Source organism: Peromyscus californicus, unplaced genomic scaffold (genome assembly GCF_007827085.1).
Source record: "Peromyscus californicus insignis strain IS unplaced genomic scaffold, ASM782708v3 Scaffold_15__1_contigs__length_86483966, whole genome shotgun sequence".
Lineage (NCBI taxonomy): Eukaryota > Metazoa > Chordata > Mammalia > Rodentia > Cricetidae > Peromyscus > Peromyscus californicus.
Window position 1 is genome coordinate 71,608,007 of NW_026294447.1, and position 22,350 is coordinate 71,630,356.

Genomic DNA, 22,350 nt, shown 5'->3' on the forward strand with positions numbered 1-22,350 from the left:
GTGGGAACATCCCAGAAGCTCTCTGGGTACCTGTCCCATGGATAAAGAATGAGGGTGACCCCGCCCTCTGTCACATGCCTAGATGATCAGAGAGGCACTTTTCCATCCCAGACCCATTTATATAAAAATTTTAACTGTGCATCATTTGGAAAGGAGACTGTACCAAACACTGATCAAAGAATCATCTTCCCTGTGCCTTTTCTTAAGAATAAGGTCTTTTATTTACGTATATATTTACTTATTTGTCATGGTGCTAGGGACAGAGCCTAGGGCCTTGCACATTAGACAAGAACTGCTCTGAGCCCCAGCCCCACAGGACCTTCCGCCGCCCGACTAGAAGGGACAGATTGTAGGGTCCAGCCATCTTAAGCATTATCCCAGCCAATCTTATTTCTTGAGACTGATAAGTCTGAATGGCAGACTTCTGAGGCACTTGCAGTGCCAGGCTGAACACCTTGCCCTCGCGTAGTGGAGCAGCCCCAGGAAAGTGAGGCTCTGGGGTGATACCAAAGGCCTACCCCCAATTGCAATACCAGAAACTAGGAAGTGAGCATGGGTGAGAACGAGATTGCTAAGCCCGTGACCTGTGGTGCTCGGCTGGCTTAACCCAGGGACGAGCCTCTCTCACCTGGTGGGGCCACCTTCACCTTGGTGCTGCGGCTCACAGCCTGGCTTCCGCGGTAGGCACTGCACGTGTAAGAGCCTTCATCCCTGGGCTGCAAGTTGTGAATCAACAGTGTGCCGTCTGGGGACTGGTACACACGGTGGCCATCTGCCTGTACTGGGAGTCCATTCCTGGAGGGGAGAGGACATTGAGAGAGCCATCCAGGGGCTTGGGGATTTAGCTCAGTGGTAGAGCGCTTCAACTGGGTTCGGTCCTCAGCTCCAGAAAAAAAAAAAAAAGAGCCATCCAGGGCCTCTGGAGACATGCCCTAGGAGGCCTGGGAAATAAGACATTAGCCAAGGCTATTCCAGAGCTATTCCAAGGCTATTCTCTCCCCGTGAGGGCAAGTAGATAACATGCTCAGGGAAGTGGGGACAGGTACCCTAAATTAGTAGGAGGCCACTACCAAAGCCAGGAGGCACAATTAAGCACTGAGTTATCAGTCTGCCTTGGAGCCACAACGGAGCCCACTCCAGCTGGTCACTGACAGATGCCAGGCCGCGTGTCAGAGTGAAAGGTACATATACCTTCATGGCACAGGGGAGGGCGCAGGTGTCCAGGGAGCCTTCCACAAGAAGGGCTAGCTGACCTGAGGAGGGGAGGCAGCAGCCGGGCTGCCAGCGGAAGGAGAAACGGCACTTTGGGAACTAAAGACAAGCCATGGCCAGAGCAAGGAGAGGCAGGAGGGAGCCAGGCCGGACTCTTAGGCTCCCAGCAAGGGTTTAAGCAGGCTCTGGAGTGACTAGAAGGATCTGAATGGAGCAGGGACTGGCTGGGGTGGCCTGGAAGAAGAGGAAGCAGGGGGTAGTTGGTGCTTCGGGCACATGGAGAAGATGCCAGGGCACTGAAGTAGACGTGGGTGAAGGTCAGATGTGGGAGGTGGAGAGAGGAAACTACAGATTGGTCACTGGGCGACGGTGGTTCCAGGGACAACCTTCTCTTCCCATGAGGGCAGAGAAATGACCAGGTCTCAGCTCACTAGTGCCCTCCCAAGTAGAAAGGAATGAACAGATGTTTTGAATCTGGGGTGCCTGTGAGATCTGGAGCTGGAAAGTCCAGACCCAGAGTATCAGCGTGGAGTGACCCCTGGAAAAACACATCTCCAAAGTTGTCCAAGGTCCCAGCTCTGAGGACCGTGGGGCAGCCCTGGAAAGGGGTGTTTGGAGAAAGATCGAGTGACCGACGGGACACCAGCACAGATGAGGTAAAGACGGACCACCCTGTGGTGGTGGGGTGGTGATTGGTGGCCTCTCCGGTGGCCTCTCCGGTGCAATGTCCCCTGGAGCAGGGGCTGGCTATAGGTAGAGCAATGATCAGGACAGACAGCAAGGTGTACAGCCATGCTGTGAAGGGGGCACTGTGAGCACTGAAGCCCCTGGCACCAAAGCCACCTAAGAGGCGGCTGGCCTGCATTGCTGCCATCACTCACCACCAGTGCCTCCCTCCAGGAAACGCTCGCCTTTGGTCACTCGTTGCTCCTCCCAAGAGCATCTTCCTTCCCTCTCCTTACCCTCCCTGGCCTCGTCCCTGACTCTCCCAGATCCAAAGCCTCACTTCCTTCTGTGCACAGCCAGCACTTGGGGGAAACCTGGCCCAAGGCCATCTCTCAGCTCATCACGCCCCGAGGCTCAAGTGGCCCCCAAATCTCCAGACACTAACCTAAGTTCTGACATAGTCTAAAGAAGTAGAGACAAAAGATAGTTGCTGAATTTAAAAAGAGCAGCTGATCTGGGACCGGTACACTGGAGCTGGGGCTGGAGAGATGGATGGCTGAGCGTTCAGAATGTATTCTTGCAGAGGACCAGGGTTCAGTTTCCAGCAACCACGTGGTGAGTCACAACGATCCATAACTCCAGTTCCAGGAGATCCTACCACCTTCCACAGGCACCAGGCACACATGTTGTACACAAACACACAGGCAAGCAAAACACTCATACACATAAACAAATTTGGAAAAAAAAAAAAAGAAAGAAAGAAAGAAAAACACCGAAGTCTCCAAAGCTGCATGCAGCCCTGTGGTTCTCAATATGGAAGAGACAGAACCATGTCTGGAAATACTGTTTTGACGTGGGCAGGGCAGATGCTGCTGGTTCCAGCAGGTGGATATTCTGGAGGCTGCTAAATATGCTGCCACGAACAGGCCTAAAACAGCAAGCTTGTCTGGCCCAATATGTCAGTGCTAAGATTAAGAAACTATAGTTTCTGGGTGTGGTGGCACACACGTTTAATCCCAGCACTCGGGAGGCAGAGGCAGGTGAATTTCTGGGAGTTCGAAGCCAGCCTGGTCTACACAGTGAGTTCCAGGTCAGCCAGAGCTACATAGTGAGACCCTATCTTGAAAATATCAAAAGAAAAATAGACATTAGCCAGGTGGTGGGGATGTACACATTGAATCCCAACACTCAAGAGGCAGAGGCAGGTAGATCTCTGTGAGTTTGAGGCCAGCCTGGGCTACAGAGCAAGTTCCAGGACAGCCAGGGCTACACAGGGAAACCCTGTTTCAAACCCCTCCCCCCGCAAAAAAGGAAATTATGTCATCCAGCCAGCAGGAAAACTGTCCTCTGGGGCTTCACGGTGTAGGATGAGGGTGCTCCAGCCTCCAGCCCTGGCACCAAGCCTCAGGAGACCATGGCATGGGGGTGGCTGTGACATTTCTGACAGGATGAGGCTGTAAGGACACTTTACCTGGACCACCTAATGTTCACACTTTCTCCGTCCACCACACACAGAAGCCTTGCCGTGTCGCCCTCTGGTACCGTCATAACCGGAGGCAGGCCTGTGATTGTCAGCTCCCCTGGACATGAGAAGACACTGCCATGACTAACACAGACCCCTCCCCAACTCCACCCCACTTGACCAGAACGCCCACTGGCCACACTCAGCACTTCCTTCTTACTTACCCAGAACTCGGAGCTGGACCCAGTACTGGTCCCGGTCCTGCCCATTAAAAGCAACACAGGTGTAGAAGCCACTGTCTTCTGTGGCCACTCGGCTGATGACCAGAGAGCCATCGGGCTTCAGCTGGTGCCTGGGGACCAAACACAGTCAGTTGGCTTTGACCCACATAGGGGCTGAGCTGGAATCAAGAGAGGCAGAAGTGGGGAGGAGGGCTGAGCAGGGCCCCTACTATTCAAAACATGTCTAGCCAAAGAGCTGCTGGCCTCTACCCCTCACACAGTCCAATTGCCAACACTTAAGTTTACTTGACAATACCTGGCTTTTAAACTCAATAACAAATCATTTTGTTTTCTGATTTAAAAACTATTGGAAGCCAGGTGTGGTGGCTTGTGCCTGTAATCCCAGCATTCAGGAACTGGGAGCAGGAGGATTGCCATGAGTTGGATGCCAACCTGGTCTACATAGCGACTTCCAGGCCAGCCTGAGCTACAGTGTGATGCCCTATGTCAAAAAACATAAAGGGGGCCGGGCGGTGGTGGCGCACGCCTTTAATCCCAGCACTCGGGAGGCAGAGCCAGGCGGATCTCTGTGAGTTCGAGGCCAGCCTGGTCTCCAAAGCGAGTTCCAGGAAAGGCGCAAAGCTACACAGAGAAACCCTGTCTCGAAAAACCAAAAAAAAAAAAAAAAACATAAAGGGGCCTGGGGAGATCACGGTTGGTAAAAGTGCTTCCCTTGCGAGTCTGAAGACTGAGTTCAACCCCCAGAATCCACATTTGGGGTGGGGCAGGGAGGCATGGTGGGGCTTGCTTGTAATCCCAGCACTGGGGAAGCAGAAAGGATTCCTGGGCTTGCTGGCCAACCAGCCTAGTCTACTTGGCAAGCTCGAGGCCAATGAGAGACCCCGTCTCAAAGAAACAGGTGGGTCGTTCCTAGGAATGATGTCTAAAGTTGACTTCTGGCCTATATACAGAAGTGCACACGGAGGTGCAACACGATTTTAGATTAGATTCTAGTTTGGCTTTTTGTTTTGTTTGTTTTTTGGGTTTTGTTTGTTTGTTTGTTTTTTGGGTTTTGTTTGTTTTTGAGACAGAGTCTCACTGGGTAGCATTTGCTGTCCTAGTACTCAATAGGTAGACCAAGCTGTCCTTAACTTACAGAAGTCCACCTACCTCCCCTCCAGGGTGCTAGAATTAAAGGCTTAGATTTCTGGGGTTTGCCATATGCAAAATAGACTGGAATCCTGATTCTGTCGTGAGCTGTGTGATATTAAGCTCCTGTGTGTAAACTGCTCACAAGAAGCACATACTTCAGTATGGCTCCCTGCGGCTCACACAACAGTGAACAGGCCTCAGTACAAAATCAGTAAATGTCAGCAATGGGGATCATCTAGGGGTGTGCAAAATCTGTCTCCCCGCTTGGCTGGCCTCTCACTTCCATCCGCTGTACTTTGGAAATGCCTAGAAGCCCTGTGCTCCAAACCCCATTTCTCCAGAGCCTGGAGTTCTGCTCTGGTCTCTATAGGATGTGTGGCTGGAGAGAGGCCTGGTCAGTAGGCAAGGGGCTGAAGGAACCTGGGAGAAGAGACCAGCTGCCCATCTCTTTGCCACTCAATGATGGGGGTTGGGAAGACTTCAGCATGGCAGGTCAGCCGGATCTGCTGGCCAGGACTGGCATCCACCACCCCAGGCCGAGTCCGGTCCAGACGCAGCCTATAAAACAAATTATGCACACTGAGGGGACCTGGCTGCGGCTTCTCCCCATAACACAGTCCTCTGCACAAGCCCCTTTCTCCCTTTCTGGTCAGGGTGGGATCCCTAAAATTATCCCTTAGTCCTGTTCGGGACACCAACACTGGTGTTAAGAACTGGGGGTGAAGGCCCAGGGCTGGCTGCCAACGTGGCCGACTAAACACACCCAGAGTCTCTGCCTACCTTCTCCTGCCCTACATATCTGCCGCCAGGCCCTGACAAAGATGCTCCTCCGCCACGAAATCCCCTGAGGTGGAACCACCCCTCAAGGCCAGCTTAAGGGGCCAGGCTTTTCCAATTGTCACCTCTCGGAGCCCAGGGCACTGGCCGATGAAAACCCAACCATAGCACACCCTTTCCCTTCTCCCCTATTGAGACCATGGACCCCGAAAGACTCTGAATATATTATGGTATATTCAGAGACCATTAAAATATGCTGTGCAGTTACCTGGTGGCAGGCCTGGGGTGTAGGGAAGAGGTAGCCCCTTGGCCCCCAGCTCCTGCTCCTGTTCCGGAGTCCCGAGGTCCATGGCCAAGGTCTGGGTTCCTGGTCTGAGGGAACGGTCTTGGCTGGACCTCAGATAGCACTGCCGTGTCACCCCCTGTCATGAGGCCAAAAGAAGCAAGTATGAGCTCTGAGGAGGATGGAAGAGGGGCCATGAGACCAGGAGAGACAGTGGAGAAAAAAGGACAAGATAGTGTCCCTGTCCCAGGAGGAAGTGACCAAGGAAGAACTTGGGCCTTTCTAGGGTGGGTCAGGCCCTCCCTCCCTCCCTCCCTCCCTCCCTCCCTCCCTCCCTCCCTCAGTCCCACTCTGTTTTGTGAGAGCCTGGAGGTGGGGGTAGAGGATGGGACAGAAACCTGTGACTCGAAGCTGGATTTTCTGGGGGTCATGGCCTGGCCTGTGGCTGCCACAGTCATAGACACCGGCATCCTCTGGCCTCAAGGGGCTGATGATGAGGGAGCCATCTGACTGTAGCTGGTACCTGATCAGGGGGAGGAGAGATATACCTCTGGGCTCCTGAGGGCAGTACGAATCCTCTGGCACCCACGCTAACCAAAGAAGACCAAACGGCCCCACAACACTCGGAGCCCTCTCACACTCCCAAGGAATGCCAGGGGTCCTCCGCAAGAAAGGGCACTGCACATACGGGAGACGGAACGTAGTGTAGCTCGCCACTATCCCACAGTGACCCTCTCACGCAGGAGGTGGGACCACAGTTTTGCACGCACCTGTCGGAGGAGATGGTCTCACCGTCTTTCTGCCAACCTGCCTGGAACTGCGGGTAGGTGTTGCCAGGGCAAAAGAGCTGTACCGCCTGCCCGACGGCTGCTTGAACCAGGGAGGGCGCCGAGCCTGCCAAGCTGATCCTGGAGAGGGGAGAGGGATGGGTCTGCCTCCGAGCACAGGAGCAGGCCACCAGGGAGCTGTCTCTTGTAGGTATCTGCAGGGCTAGAGTCCCATGGGAGACTCTAGCCTTCCCAACCCTGCCACACCCCAGGCATTGCCCCTGAGCATGTGCTTTGGTTTCTTAATTCTGTTTATTTCCCCAACCCCCTTATTAATATGATGATATTATTAATGTGATGATCACAAGAGTGATTGATACATAACAGAGCCCATATCAAAACTTACGATATATTCAGGGAATGAAACATTACGTAACACCATTTTACAGGTCAAGAAACTGAGGTTTGGAGCTGGCTACCTAGACACAGACTGGGAACAGATACCTCGGCTAAACCTACATCCCAAGGACCTCAGCATCCCTGTCTGTCGTGTGATGGTGACAAAACCCACCTGGTGGGCTGTCTCTCTAGGGCTCAGCCCTGGCCTGGGCATCCATTGCCCTTTACCTGGGAAGCAGGCCTCACCTGTGGGAGGAGCTGTGTGTGGGCGGCACTGGTGGTCTAGCATCTCTACCCAGTCCAGAAACTCTAGGCCGGAGCTCCTGATCTCCAGGTCGTTCTCCATAGGCTGGGGGGTGGGGCGCCTCCCCGGGCCCTGGCTCTTGTCCTCTCTGCCAAGGGCTTCCAGGTGAGGGCAGTCTCGGGACTGTGGCTCTTGTCCTGTGCCAATCGGGTTCCTGCTGGCCTCCAGGACCATGTTGGCCACCGTTCGTGTGGACATGATGGCCAGAGGCCCCTGCCCCAGGATGGCGGGGCTCGTGGTGCTCCCGGCAGTTATTCATGCACTCCTGCTCCGATCCAAAGTTATTGGCATTGCCGTGGCAGCCGCCATACCAAAAGCGGTTACACCGGCCCACTGATGCCACAAAGTACCAGCGGGCAGCCCAGTCTCCACATGACCCAGGAGCGCTGGGCAGCAGACACCTCACTGGGTAGGCTGTGGATTGTGGATGGAACATGTCACCCAGGTGGCCAGTGGTGACACTGTCCTCTCCCCTCAGCCTTTAGGAGCATGCCTGCCCTGGTTTATAGAGCACAGCTCCACCCTTGCCAGGACCCCTAACCTCCCCTAGGAGCCCAGGACACCCCCAGCATCTTTCCTAAGACTTGCTTAGGCTGGGTCACATACCAAACTAGAACCAGCCCAGGAAGAGAAGACCTTGAGCAAGCTCTCTCCTGCCCCTTCCAGCCTGGGCCTCTTGGGGTGTACACACAGACCAGCTAGAGCTTGACTTCCCTGTGCCCTCCCCTGAGGGGCTGTGAACATGCCCAGCAGGAGACCCGGCCTTGTGCTCATCCCCAGCCTCTAACCTGCTTGTCCTCACAGCCCTGCTGGCCAGCACGGATAGCCTGCTCCATCGCTCCACGTTCCAAGTGGCTATGGCTACCTGTCCTGGTAGCCACCCGTCTGCTGAGCCCTGGGCCACCAGCCTGGCAGACTTCGGATGCATATTCCCATGGCGGCAGACCCCGGGAGTTCCACCCACTGGCCATCCTGCTCCAGCCCCCACCATCTCTCTAAAACTCAGCTTCTACTCCGGGCAACACACACCCTGTCTCAGGCATGGGCAAGCGCTACAGCACTACCTACCCACTTTGCCCTTCCTGCCTTTACTGTGGGAGGAGCCTGACCCCCAGATGGACTTGTTTTTACTTGTGATACCCACTTTTTTTTTTTTTTTTTTTTACAATCTTATTATCTCAGACTAGCTTTGAACATGGTATGGAGCCAAAAATGACCTTGAACTTCGATCATCCCGCCTCTACAAGTACTGGGAATACAGACCTGCACCACCATATCTGGTTTATGTGGCCCGGAGGATTGTACCCAGGGCTTCGTCCATGCTAGGCAAACACTCTACCAACTGAGCCGCAACCACAGCCCTGGGAGCTCCGTTTATAACCCTCCCCAGCCAAGAGCAATCATCATAGATGGAGGAACAATCGGTCAGAAGCCTCTGGCCTGCGAGCTAGTGCATGCTCAGGAACTGGGAGGTCTTTGGCTGTGCGCAGGGGATGAGGACCCAGCGAGACACCAGAGTCCACCCATCCGTAAGGATGAGAAGGGGGTACCCGCTCACCGTAGCTGGGCTGGCCCCCACAGCCTTCCCCCAGGGGACCAGCTGCAGAAGCCACGTTGTCATAGCAACAGCCGAACTGAGAGGCCCGACACTCTCTGGGTTCGCTCTGATGGGCCTGGGGTTGGTGGATCTGGGGGACCTGGAGAGGAAGCCAGAGGTTGGGAAATTAGGAATAAATCTTGTTTTCAGTGGGGAGCTCGCCCAGAGGGAGGATGACAGGAAAGGGAAGGGGCGCACACAGCTGTGAGGCAGAGGCAGAGAACCCCACCCAGGCCACCTCTGAAGCCCTGCTCTTTGAAAGGATGGCCTAGGTTACCAGGTTTGTAGGGTCCTCCCTTTCACAAGGCTGAAGCTTCAAAGATCCCGGTAGCCCTGAGCCGTGTTCCTGCCGTGGAGCTACTACTCACCTTGGAAGCCACTGCCCTGGACCCTGGCCTGTTCCCGGTATTGTCCCTGCCGTGAGACCTGGGGCAGCCAGCCTGCTGGGGCCCCTCAGCTGCAGACACCCCATCGGGGCAGCATCCGTACCTAGAGAGCAATACACAGCCACCCTCACTGCCCAGCCCTACCCCTGCCCTCCCATGGTCCCTGGTGCCTAAACTCCCAGGGCGGAAGAGGCTCTGAGGCCACTTACTTAGGAGGCTGTCTGGGGAAAGACCTGACTGAGAGAGCCTGTTCCTGTGCCCCAGGCTCTGCTCACCACCCAGCAACTGCCAGGGAAGGCAGCTGTAGCAAGCTGCAGCTACAGCCCGGACAGTGCACCTCTGCCTGATGCATGACGCATCCTATCCCAAACCCAGAAACAGGGATGCAGCTAAACCTGCACAAACATCGGTCTCCCAGGAGCTCCCAGAAAACTGCAGTCCATCCTTGATCTCCCACAACCAGAGTTTTTGAAGCAAGGTGAAGGGAGGGAGGGCAGTCTCCCTCACAACCTCCCTCAGCAGGAGCCATGGGTTCCTGGCTCTCAGAAGGGGAAGCCAGGAGCAGAGAAGTCACCCAGCAAACAGCTGGAAGTCACTGGCCCTAAATCCCAGACCCTTATTGCAGTCCCTCAAGGAGCCTGTGCAATGTAGGTCTCTCGGAAGAACCGCAGAGAAGACATTTGGCCAAGTGGGGTGGCTCAGCCCCTCCCAACAAGGCTGAAGGAGTGTGTTGGTAGAAGACTTGAAATGTAGCCAGCTTCACACTGAGCTCCTGAGCCTGGCATGGACCTGAGAGCTGGAATCACCTTTCATGCCTGCTCCAGGCCTCAGGCTACCTCTCCACAGGCTGGGCCCGTTAGAAGCCCATCAGGAGGAAGAGAGATCCACCCACCCAAAATGGCACAGTCAGGGTACCTCAGGAATTCTAAGCTGGGCAAGTCTGCCCTGGGCAGGGATGCTGGCCCCACCCAATGTTGCCCAGCCTGACCTTCCTCCTCTTGCCTGCTGAGGAAGAAGAGCTGCCCAACCCACCTGCTCTGAAGACACGAGGCCCCAGCCAGGGGACAGCCTTGCCACTGTGGCCCAAGAGATGGTGTGTGGCCATCAGGGCAGCATCCGTGGGGGCTGTGTCTGCAGTCACGGGGTCCTGAGTTAGGTCTCAGGGGTGGCCGGTGTGGAGGGTGCTGCAGAGTGGGGGCCCGGCCTGCAGCCGACAGCTGGGGATCCTGGCCCTCTCTGGGGTTACTCTGAGCCCTGGGTCGCTCCTGGGCAGCCCACCACTGGTCTCTAGCATCTAAACAGGAGGGAAAAGAAGATCACTGTGGTGTACCCAAAGCTCCTCGCCCTCATCCCAAGTCTCCCTTCAGACCACCTTCCTAGAACTCCACTCCCTCTAGACCACTACCAGGCCACCCAGGCTCATAGATGACAGGGCCCTGGGGCAGGGACCCAGCTTCTCACCTGAGACTGGGGACACTTGAGGGCCTAAAGGCATCCTGGGGTGTGAGGGGCGGGTCCGTGAGTCCTGTATGCTAGGGACCTCTGGAGAACCAAGTAAGGGGTCGTGGAGCTCAGCCAGAGAAAAGCAACGCCCGAGATAAAGATCAACATCCCAACCCCGAAAACACACCCCGGCTGAGACTTGAGACTGTATTGGCCTTAGTCACAAGAATCCTCCTGCCTCAGCCTCTCAGGTGCAGGGATTATGGGTCTGTATCAACACGGCTGCCTCAAAGATTTCTCTTCACTTTTCTGCATGGCTGGATTTTTTTTTTTTTAAATCTTGTCCAACTTAGTAAAATTACTAAATCATTGTCCAGTTAGACCAGGTGACTTGGGGGCCATGACAGCTGAGCTGGTAGGGCACTTGCCTGGCATGAACCAGGCCCTGGGTTTCAGCCCCAACAGCCCCCCCCAAAAGGAAAAAATGGATTTTCATGGCATTTAGTAGTTAATAGTCTTAATAAAATTGCTAGATCTTTTAAATCATAAAATGTCAGAGAAACTGGTTTTTTTTAATGAAGAGGAAAAGAAACTAAGTAAGCAGGGTACCCCCAAAACAGTCAGCACTTCTTAATGGGGGGGCTTTCCTGCTCTTCCACAATAAACTTAGTTTGACGGGATAATTAACATCACCAACTCGAGAACACTACAGTGGTGGGTTAGCGGAGAAAGTATGCACCACGCAGGTGTGAGGGCTGGAGTCCCAGAACCACAAAAAGTGACCTCAGAGTTCCAGGCCAGCCAGGGCTACATAGTGAGAATCAGCCTTTAAAAAAGATAATTAAAGCATAATTGTGGAGAGGCTGGAAAGATCGCTGAGCAGTGAAGAGCAGCAGCTGCTCTTCCAGAGGACTTGAACCCGAGTTCGAGTCCCAGAACCCACAATGGTGGCTCACGACCATCGGTAACTCCAGTTCCAGGGGATCCAGTGCTGTCTGGCTCTGTAGGTACCATGTGTACACAAGGCACGTAGATGGACATGGAAGCAAAATACCACACACATAAAATAAAAATTTAAATATAATTTTTAAAAGACATTTCTAGGTCTGGTATGGTGGTGCACACCTGTAATCCCAGCACTTGGGAGGTGGAGACAGAGTGATCAGGAGTTCAGAGTCATCCTTAGCTACATAATGAGCTTGAGGCCCGCCTAGGCTACATTATACCCTGTCTCAATAAACCAACAATGATAATAATAAAGCATCACTGTGTCGCCCTTTTCCAGTGCCCCCAGAAGCATCACACACACACTAGGTACCACTGCCCTCTTAGCTCATGGATTCCTGCCTTCTCCTTCCTGGGGTTCTTACATCTTGTCTGTACTTCAAGACTGCCCCTGGGTGTGGGCCAAATCTGCCTCGCCCTTCCTTCGGAATCATGAGTGGCTCAGCACCCCCAAGGACTCCCACCGGCGCAGACACGGTGCCCCAAGACAGCCACAGGCAGGACAGTCACCCTTGCTGCCCTTGTCCGGGAGAGAGGAACCACCCTTGCCCAGGGCCACAGTGTAGCCACCATGCTGGTGCTCTGAACCAAGTCCGCCGTTCCCCTGAGAGCCTGTCACACACCTCCACTGGAATCCTGCTGTCCCCAGCTGGAGGTGCCTGTAGCTCAGAGTCCCCACGAACCAGCCCTTCAAGGACAAACCTACTTTTCTCAGAGGCTACCCGCCCGCCCTCCCTCCCTCCCAGCCAGGACCCTGACTTTCTCAGGTCCACACAAGCTCTCCCTCTGTAGTCTGCATGCCTGAGAAGCCTTCTTCCCCAGAGGAATGGGGGTGAAGGGGCGCAGGGGAGAGCGGGCAGGCAGGAGCAGTATGCTTTCTCTCTCTATTCAGCCATGCAACCAACAGTGAAGTATAGGTACTAGGCACTGGGGAACACAGGTCCCGTGCTCGGTACTCTGGGGGAGATAGAGAGAGGAACGGGAAGCCATGGTCCTCGCCCTTGGGAAGCTCATACAGTGCTGTAGGTGGATTTGGCAGCAGCAGAGGCACGGGGCACACCCTCCCTGCCCTGTCCTCACCATGAGGAAGATGGCAGGGCTGTCTGTTGCAGGGCTCCGCCTCAGCGGGCTTGGATGACTGCAGGTCCCTGCAGTGACCGGGCGGCCCGATGGCGCAGGTGACATGTCGCCTCCGAGTACCCAAGCCACAGCTCTTAGAGCACTGACGGCCCAGGGTGGGAGTGGAGAGAGAGAGAGAGAGACAACCCTGAGGCCAGGCACACACCCTTGAAGAAGTGGGGGGCAGTGCTCTTCACAGGTGCGTTTGCAGAACCTCCCGGGACCCCAGGGACCAGGGCTGGACAGCAGGCGTCGGGAGGGGACGCACACTTACCAGACTCCACGCGCCTACGTGCCAGGCCTGGCCACGGAGCACAGGACAGGCCTCTTGCACACAGGGCTCAGTGGGGCTTGGCTGGTCCTTCAAGGAACATGCTGTGACATGGACCGGAGACTCCTGATCCCCCCGGCAGGTGACACTCCTCTTCCTGATGCCAGCTCCACAGGTAACGGAACACTGTAAGGACAGGCTATCAGCAGGAACGTCCCCCAGAGGAGCCCAACCAGCCTGGCTTAGAGGGCAGATGGCACTCGGCTGCCCTTATCTCACTCCTCAGCCCAGAGAGGCCGAATCACTGCTCTGAAGTCACACAGCCTGAAAGGTATTTTTCACACTCCTCACACGCCTTTATTGTATTTTCATTTATGTGTATCTGTGTGTCTCTCTGTGTGTGGGGGTGTCGTGAGATCAGAAGAGGGAGTCCGATCCCCTGGAGCTGGAGTTATAGGCCATTGTGAAAAGCCTGACCCAGGTGCCCGGTATCAAATTCAGGTCCTTCTGGAAGAGCAGCAAGCATTCTTAACCACTGGGCTGTCTCCATAGCCTCCATGCCCTGTATTTGCAACTTGGGCGCAGGAGGCAAGGCTTCCCTCACCCCCAGACACATCCAGCTCTGTCTTCTCACCAAGACAAACCCTGTCCCATCCAGCCCTGGGATGCTAAAGTCAGGAGGACCCTGGACCAGAGTCTACAAGTTACATCTCATCATCCCAGCTTTGGCCACATCTTCCAAGATGACCAGCTAGGTCCCTTACCCTCCGAGGACCTTAGCTTCCTGCCGCAGCAGAAGACAAGCCTTTCAGCCCAGACCTGCTGCTACCCAGGCCCAAAACCCAGCTCCTAGTCCTGGGCAGGGCCTCACCTCTCCCCACGGCTCCACGCTCCAGGCTGCACAGCGTTGCCGGTTGCAAGCCTGTGTGGTAGGGGGCTTCCCAGGTAGACCAGCACACTGGGTCTCCTCAGCAGCTTCCTGGCCACCAGCCCCATCTGAGGATACGCAATAGACAGAGCGAGACTGGAATCCACCCCCACAGGAGACTGAGCAGGGTGTCCACGGTCCTACCTTCCAGCTGACAAAAAAAAAAGGAAACAGATAAGACTGGCGTAGGAGGAGGCTGCAACTCCCCAACGCAGAGTGCACTGAGGGCCCACCCCACCGCTCCCCAAGAACTCTGTGGAGACCACCAGCCAGGCCCTCCTAGGCATCCCCTATGGCTCAGTGGCCCCTGAAGGGTCTTTATCACAGATAGCCTGACTGCTGCCCCTCGGCTTTCATTTCTGGGCCTCAGCTCTCCCTTTCTCCTTCTCACTGGGTCCTGGCATCCCAGCCAGACGCCATCCCTTGCCCTCCTGTGTCGGGGCATCTCCCGAAAAGCTCTGCTCCCTGTATGTGGAGAAGCCCTGCCTGGCTGGGGGTACAAGGACCTAAGGAAAGGGAAGCCCCAAACACACCATGCAAAGCCAAGCCCACCACCGTCTCACCAGGCCAGGAGGGTGAGGGTACCAACACCAGCCCTCCAGGAACCCCCTGGCCCACGGATTACCTGTTCCCACACATATGCTGGGCCCCAGAATGGCGCCACGCTCCCGGACGGTGCAGGAAAGAGATCCTTTGTGCACGAACAAAGCATTTGCCAGAGTCTACTGGCCCTTTGGCCAGATTCCTGCCTCACCCCCAGTCATCTGTTTGAGCCCCCTGTTGCCCCAGACAGGAACCCTCTGGCGCTGTCCCCAATCCTCCTGTTCCCAGTCTAAGCATCCTGATACTGTGAGGAGACCCATGAACGGAGAGAACTGTCCTGCGTCTCATGCTCAGGCCCATTCGCTGCCTCCCTCGGTGATGGCCGCCACCTGATGTGAAGAGCCCTGCCCCCCAACCTCTTCGGCCTATGCCTGGAACAGTTTAGGGACTCCCCTCCCTTCCCACCCAAGTTCCTGGGCTCCACCATAGGTGGAAGGGGCTGGCAAGGCCTCACCGCTTGGTCTTCGGGCAGGGGTGAAGATTGCAGGCACGTCGGTGGGCTGGCCGAGGCTGGTGTCGGCACAGATGGTCCGGGTAGGCCTCGTTGTCAATAGTGCAGAATACCAGGCGAGTCTGGTGACCTGTCGGGAGGAGAGCCACACAGGGTTCTTGGTAGGCCAGTGCTCTTCAGATGAACTCGCTAGTCGGGCAACCCTTGCGGACTGGACCCACAGCTCACCCTGATGAAGTCCCACGTGTCCTTCTGTGACAGGTGCCACCACCATACCCAACTTACAGAGGAGTAAAGGGAGGCTCCAAGAGTCTTAGGTGTTAGTGACAGACCTTGTTCACGAGCTCCAGGCCTGGCCTCCAACCACAGTGGGCAGCCCTTCCCAGGAGATCTCTCTTATCCTAGCGAGGGTCGCAGCCCTTCCTGGGGACGTCTAACTTTTCCCATACATCGAGGTATCCCTCCCCGGTAGTGCTGTGACAGGACTGTCACCTGCCAGCCCGAGTCATTTGTCCTCCCCCAGGCCCCTGTGTTCACCTCCACCACAGTCCACGCTGCAGTCACCCCAGGACCCATGGCTCCAGCTGAAGCCTCGGCCGGGGTCATTCAACGGCAGGTAGTACTCGTAGTGCACGCCGGGGTTGGGCTCCTGGCTGATGAGCTGCAGAGAGTGTTAGCTGAAGTCCCTCTGCCTGGCCCATGGTAGCCTGGGCAGCCCACCTGTACAGGGTCACCTCCCTCTGCGGCCCGCTCACCTCGATGACCAGGGGCTCCGAGGTGGGGCCCCGTGCCTGGAGCCGCTCAGGGGCCAGGTCCCCCTCCACACCCCTCTCATACTGTAGGACCGTGCTGGCCACTGGCAGGGCCTGGGCTGCCTCAATGGTCCAGCGCCCGTTGAGGTAGTACTCTCCACCGACGCTCTTCACGGCTGCGGAGGACCCAGCCTGTCAGGGCATGTGGGACAGGCAGTTGCCTCTCTGAGCCCCAGGCTGCCCAGCTCCAGACCATCTCTCACCCAGGAAATTCCTGCTGGCCGCGGCTTCCTCAATGCGAATACTGGTGGCCCCAGCAGGAATGATGAAGATTTGGTTGTAGCCTGATTGGGACAAGATTCGGGTGAGGGGTGCCGGTTTGTTCCTGGAGGGACTTTCTTGGGGAGAGTGCTTTTGGCACAGGAACTAGCTTTACAAAGACCAGGTGGGGTGGGAGTAGGCTCAAGGGCCTGACATCTTAGGAGGAAAAAGAAACAGCCTGGGGACAAGGACAAGGCACGAGGGCAGGCGTCCAGTGTCGGTCGGCATTGTGAGATTAGACCACACACGTGGGTGAGGGTCCCAACCAAGGGAGGCACGTAAGGAGAGTCCTGTGAGGGGTACAGCCTCTGCCTTGCAGTCACATGACCTGAGCCAGACCTACTGAGTGCCATGAGGATCGCCTGGCCTTGATCAAGCCTTGGTGAGAGAAGGTGACAGGAAAGCCAAGGTGTGTGACCCCCCCTCCCCCTCACCTCTGCTGAGATCGTTGGCGTCAAAGGTTCCTGTGACAGGGTAGCAGGTTGAGCCATCACCCCCACACTGCAGACACTTGTCCTCCTGCTTGGTGGAGTCTAGCTTGTGATCACAGCCAACAACCTGCAGGGAGGGATAGGGAAGTGATGGCAAGGTGAGAGAGAAGAGGAGAGGCGTGGACACAGTTCCAAACGCGCCCCGGGCAGGACAGCGGGAACACAGGGACTGACATCCGCTCATCCATCTGCCCAGGCCCGTCCCCCAGCTCCGGCTAACCACCCCAGAGGTCATGGCTCTCCCTGTTTGGATGGAACTCCACAAAGGTGGGTTTGGGCATGCCAGAGGAACGTGGTTCCCTCCATGCCTCAGAGAATGGTTCAGGTGAGCCCAGGCTAACAGGGCAGAGAGCTGGGACTCCTGGGAGCTGACAGGCTGGTGTGGTAGAGGCTTGGGGCTGCCATCTTGGTGCAGGCTCATGAGGAGAGCCCTGCATGAGCCTGAAGCTGACGCAGAGGAGAAGAAAGCAAGAGACAGAGAAGTCTCTAGCATCTTTCCATCGCCTACAGCCATCCCTTCGCGTTTGGTTGGGGTCAGCATCAGCCATCTAGAGGGTTTCTTTCATGAGGTTAGTGTTCTCCAGGGCAAAGTTGAGGCAGTCAGAGAACATCTATAATGACTGCATTGCGTTCTGGGAGCTAGTGACTTAAGCCACCAAGCCCCTGGCAGCCACTTGGTCCTGCTGGTGCTGGAAGACACCAGCCATAACAATCCCCAGCCAGCTTGGAGGCCGGGCAGGGGCCAGACTCACTCTGCAGATGCCGTCCACACAGATGTCCCGTTTGCCAGGCTCGCAGGGTGTCCCGTCCACCACGGCCTCCCTGTGTTTGTAGTAGAAGTTCTCCCCCTTGGGAATGCAGTTCAGTTCACACTTGTTTGGGGCTGGGTAGGTAAAAGGAGAAAGCTGACATCTTGACACAAAAGTGTGGTTTGAATGAAAAATGTCCCCCCTAGACTCCTGTATTTGAACACCTGGTCCCCGGAGAGCAGTGCTGTTCAGGGAGGTCGTGAAACTTTGAGGAAGTACATCACCGGGGGTGGGCTTTGAAAGCTTAGAGCCTGGCTGCACTTCCAGTTGGAGTTCTTTTTGTGCGTGGTTGAAATACGATCAACCAGATTCCCACTGCAGCCACCAGTCCTCATGGACTCTCCCTCCGGGTTCATAAGCCCAAATAAACTCCTTTTACAAGCCATCTCTCACGGTGTTTTACTACAGCGTAGTAAAGAAAAATAACCAACGCCTGAACATCCGTTAGGGGCTGGGTGGGCAAGAGCAGAGCCAGCAGAGCAGGGTGGCGCGCTTACCCGCGTAGTAGGGCAGCCACCGGTAGCGCCGGCCCTGGAAGTCGGTGCCATCGAACTCTGCGCACTGCTCGGCCCGGAAGTCCCGCACGCCATCTGGGCAGCTCTGCATGGGAACGTGGATGCCAGTGTGGGCACTGGGGAGGCTGCCATCCTGCCCTGTCCACCCTCAGTGTCCTGGAGCCCTGGGGTCCTGCACCTCTGTCTCATCCACCCACCCCCGTCCCAGGAGGGGCCACCAGCTCTCCCATGGTGCCCGCAGGTCCTTGGAGCAGGCTGAGGGTGCGGTTTGGAGGCGGGGCTGTGGGGAGCAGGGCGGGGCCATGGGGAGTGGGGCGGGGCTGTGGGGAGCGGGGGCGGGGCCGTGAGGAGTGAGGCGGGTCCGTGGGGAGTGGGGCGGGGCTGTGGGGAGCAGGGGCCACGCAGGCTTTACCTCGGTGTGGCAGGTGCGGTGGCTGCGCGTGGGGCCCACGCAGCTGGTGCCTCCATCTCTCCTGCAGGGCGAGGACATCAGGAGACCCTAACCTCTCTACCCATTCCTAGACTTTCTTGGCCTCTACGGGGTGCCCTAACGGGCAAGGCTGGACCAGAGCCCAAAGCAAGGTGAGGAGGGGGTACCAAACTTGGAACCAAACCCCTTGGGAGAGTGTAACCAGACCGTGCCTGTACTGTTCTTAGGTGACTGTCTCCACCCTTGAACTGACTCCTATCCATAAAGCCCTTGAACTTCACATACTATACCCTTACCTGTGGGTAGTAAGTACTCCAGGATGTTTGGAGTTTGGGTTTTTTGTTTTTGTTTTGTGAGACAAAGTCCCAGGTTGACTCTGTAGCTGAGGATGACCTTGAACCTCCGATCACCTTGCCTCCACTTTCCTCGTGCTAAGATTACAGCGCTCCATACTCCCCCAGCATCTCAGGAAACAGTTCACAAACCCACCAGTAGGAGGCGCCTCATTACGTTTCCTTCGTACCGATCCCCCGACAGTGTCCATTAGAAAACAGGGCACCTAGTAAATTCTAAAGTCACCTGGGGGCAGGGTGTCCTCTGCACTTGACAAAGCAGCTGAGGGTAAAGAAATCCCAGCAACTAGGAACTTCGGGCTGACGTTCTTTGGTGGGGACGTGACAGGCAGCCCTAACCTGATGGCACTGTGTTTTTGCCTGCCCAGAAATGAACTGCTCTATCCCAGTCACTAGAGTGCTCAGACCTGAGTAACAATTTACACAGGTCCCCTGTGATGACTAAAGAGACGTAATAGCGAGCCAGGCATCCCTTAAGGGCCGTTGACCTCTTGCTCTGGAATGCCTGGAGATCCTAGTGGCCTGCAGATGATATAAGAATAGCATAATGGGCTGGGAGGTATTAACAGCTGCCTTCGCTTCTGTAAAACCCACTATCGGGGCTGGAGAGATGGCTCAGAGGTTAAGAGCACTGGCTGCTCTTTCAGAGGTCCTGAGTTCAATTCCCAGCAACCACATGATGGCCATCTGTAATGAGATCTGGTGCCCTCTTCTGTGTACAAAATAAATTAATAAATCTTAAAAAAAAAAAAAAAAAAAACCACTATCACGAGTTGGAGAGATGGCTCAGAGGTTAAGAGCACTGGCTGTTCTTCCAGATCCTGAGTTCAATTCCCAGCAACCATATGGTGGCTCACAACCATCTGTAATGGGATCTGGTGCCCTCTTCTGGTGTGCAGGCATACATAGAGGCAGAACATTGTATACATAATAAATACATAAATCTTAAAAAAAAAAAAAAAACAACTCTGCTTATCTCTATGGGAAAGGGATGGAATAGTCTTTTTATTACTATATAGTGGGAAAGTAATAGACGACTGAGGGAAGAAAAACAATGTTCCTGCCCAGCTGTGGATTCCATGGAATGCTCATCTTTCTGATGTCCGCCTTAAAACCTCCACCTTAAGCCCCCCTCCACATGGCATGCTGTATTGGCTCTAAGGCTGTGCCACCTTCTGCCAGCGGTAAGAATGAATTCCTCTAATCTAAATTTGAATTGAGTCTAAGTCTTGGTGTCTCCCAGTGGACTCGGAAAGCCACAACGCATTTTTCTTTTTAGAACTCTGCAATTGAAGCCCCACCCCTCTCCACCCCCACGCGCCAGGCGCCACGGGCTTCGCGCAGAGGAAGTAGACGGCCCAGCTCCTCTCAATCAAGGCTGAGGGTTGGAATCCGAGGGTGAGTACGTGGGGAACCTGTTTCCCTATACGCTCCATCACCCTTCCACGGTGAATCTGTCACATAATGACCCTGATGACAGGCTCCTACCCAGCAGGCAGCCATTCCTCACTTGCCCTCTTTTAAGCGGCTGGCAGGTTCTAGACCTCCCCTCCCTACCTCTGGGAGTAGCAGGGGCGCTCCCGGAAGCTGATGCCTCCTCCACAGGTCCGGCTGCAGGGGCTCCACTCGCCCCAGGCGCCCCAGGTGTCACTCTGGCGCCTCACGTTTCGAGCCTGTGGAAGACATACTCAGGCGGTGACTCACATCACCACCCCACCACCACCCCCAACACACACACCCTTGGGTCTTTTGAACCCGGAGCCCTGCAGAGATTCTCCCCGATCAATTCTAAGAGCCTGGGGGCTCCAGTACGGCCGGCTTAGGACACAGAAAGAAGCACAACCGGGTACTCCAAAATGTTCATTGCAAACTTTACGCGCTGTCTTAAGGAGTGGGAGCCAGCCTAGGTGTGACTGGGCTCAGCCCGCTGGCAAGAGCCTGCCGGTCCAGGGGCCCTGGAGGAGGGGCCCTGCAGCCAGTGCAGGTATTTGTGGGTCGACTCTAATGTGGAAGAAGGGACCCTGAAGAAAGAGCGGAAGGAACCTAGGCCGGGGGGTACCTAGGTGCATGGCTTTGAGCGGTACTCAGCTGTGGTCTACTCGTCTAGCAAGGTAGCCATGTGTTCTAGGGGTCCGCCTGACGGGGAAGGCGTGGCCAGAAAGGCGTGGCCGGGAAGAGGCTGTCTCCCCAGACTATGCTGTGCTGTGGCAAGTGCCCAGCTTGGCCTGGTGTCCCTTGAATGGAGCTTGTGGATCAGCAGACGCACCCTTGTCAAGAGAGACCTATATGGGATGGGAGAGATCATGGCAGGTCCTCAGGTAGGTGGGCCTCTATCTATTCAGGAAATGTAACCAAGACAGGACAGAACTTCAGTAGGATCCCCTGGAGAAAAGCCACCCCAAGCTAGTCTTACCTAGTCGTACCTCTTCTGCTCTGGATGTGAGCTCACGTCCAGAAACTCTATACTTCTGACCTATTAAACTAGAATTTAGTGTGGGTTTTTTTTTGGTGGGGGGACTACAGTATTCCGGTTAATCTGTGGCAGAGACTCCCAAGGATACCCCATTATTATTTCCCCTGGCCCTTATAAGAGAATCTGAAAAGTTGGCTTCTCGTTCAGTACTCTTCTTAGTTTCCTGTGGCTTACTGGCCCCATCCCTAAGTGCTCATCAATGACACATAAATACAAGTGTTGGCCAGCTGTCTCTAGTACTCAGAGAGACAGTGTGAATGGGCATGGTCTTCCTCTTCCTCCTGCATTCCCTTCTGCTGGAAAACCTGATGTAATGGCTAGAGCAGGAACAGCCTTTTAGACTGGCGAGTGACTTTGGAAGGAAGACCTCAAACGGTGAGGACTTCTTGAAATGAAACAGCCCTGAACTTCTGACCCAAGTGTTTATGTGAGAGGTAGTGAGTTAGACCTAATCTGCCTTGGTGAAATTACACAATGGAAATTCATTGTAGATGGGACACCTTGCAGCCAGCATCCCACGGCCACATGGTACACACATTCTCTCATCTCATCCTCAGAGGCCAGTGTCTCCCAAGAAAAGTGATGCAGAGGGATGGGCCGAAAAGGGTGCGGCACCGTACACTACAGGCCTCAGCACTCATCCTAGGGCTGTGCCTCTGCCTGCCTGGGGGAGCGGGCAGCCAAAGGAGACACTGGATCCTAAGGAGCTAGACAAGAGTGCAGAGAGGTAAACATGTCCATGTGCGGAGAGGGGACTTTATTTTGAGGTAGAACCTTTAGGGAATATAACTCCCATTATTTAAAAAGAGGTCAAGTGTGAACAAAGAAAAACAAGCCCTTCCCCAACGTGGAGCCTCTCAGTTAGCCAGCCTGGGGTGAGCAGGGGAGTTTGCTGAGGTCTGACACCAAGTATCTCGTTACTCCTGTTTTTATAGACCACAGTTTGGAAGCAGAGCGAACCGCACTAGGCTTGTTAAGCACACACAATGCCAAGCACGGGCCAGCCAGACCAAAGGTCTTTCCTCTCACTGTAAATCATCCCCCCCACCCCCACCTCCAGTTCTAGCCAGAACAGAACCTCCAGGCTTTCCAAACCAGTGAACCAAAATGCTCAGGTATTCCGGCAACAAAATGTAAACTGGTTTTAGTCGGCTTGAGTT

The 22,350-nt window shown here is 55.3% G+C and overlaps 1 protein-coding gene across 4 annotated transcripts in view; it reads right to left on the reverse strand.

Annotated features, from left to right (window-relative positions):
• The window catches only part of Papln (papilin, proteoglycan like sulfated glycoprotein), a 33,674-nt gene that overhangs the window by 6,255 nt on the left and 5,069 nt on the right, over positions 1-22,350 (reverse strand). For 2 of the 4 annotated variants that reach the window (XM_052739350.1, XM_052739349.1), the window contains exons 3-27: positions 20,275-20,390; positions 18,347-18,407; positions 17,917-18,019; positions 17,363-17,493; positions 16,554-16,677; positions 16,062-16,142; positions 15,802-15,974; positions 15,584-15,707; positions 15,050-15,176; positions 14,618-14,683; positions 13,936-14,143; positions 13,068-13,250; positions 12,755-12,896; positions 10,688-10,768; positions 10,259-10,520; positions 9,209-9,329; positions 8,802-8,940; positions 7,186-7,657; positions 6,544-6,681; positions 6,172-6,296; positions 5,759-5,912; positions 5,134-5,271; positions 3,565-3,692; positions 3,350-3,458; positions 629-795 (exon numbers count right to left, since the gene is read on the reverse strand). In XM_052739350.1, coding sequence (XP_052595310.1) covers positions 629-795; positions 3,350-3,458; positions 3,565-3,692; positions 5,134-5,271; positions 5,759-5,912; positions 6,172-6,296; positions 6,544-6,681; positions 7,186-7,657; positions 8,802-8,940; positions 9,209-9,329; positions 10,259-10,520; positions 10,688-10,768; positions 12,755-12,896; positions 13,068-13,250; positions 13,936-14,143; positions 14,618-14,683; positions 15,050-15,176; positions 15,584-15,707; positions 15,802-15,974; positions 16,062-16,142; positions 16,554-16,677; positions 17,363-17,493; positions 17,917-18,019; positions 18,347-18,407; positions 20,275-20,390 — 3,673 coding nt within the window. The remainder of the gene's footprint in view (positions 1-628; positions 796-3,349; positions 3,459-3,564; positions 3,693-5,133; positions 5,272-5,758; positions 5,913-6,171; positions 6,297-6,543; positions 6,682-7,185; positions 7,658-8,801; positions 8,941-9,208; positions 9,330-10,258; positions 10,521-10,687; positions 10,769-12,754; positions 12,897-13,067; positions 13,251-13,935; positions 14,144-14,617; positions 14,684-15,049; positions 15,177-15,583; positions 15,708-15,801; positions 15,975-16,061; positions 16,143-16,553; positions 16,678-17,362; positions 17,494-17,916; positions 18,020-18,346; positions 18,408-20,274; positions 20,391-22,350) is intronic. The other 2 variants (XM_052739352.1, XM_052739351.1) reach the window with 2 other exon arrangements.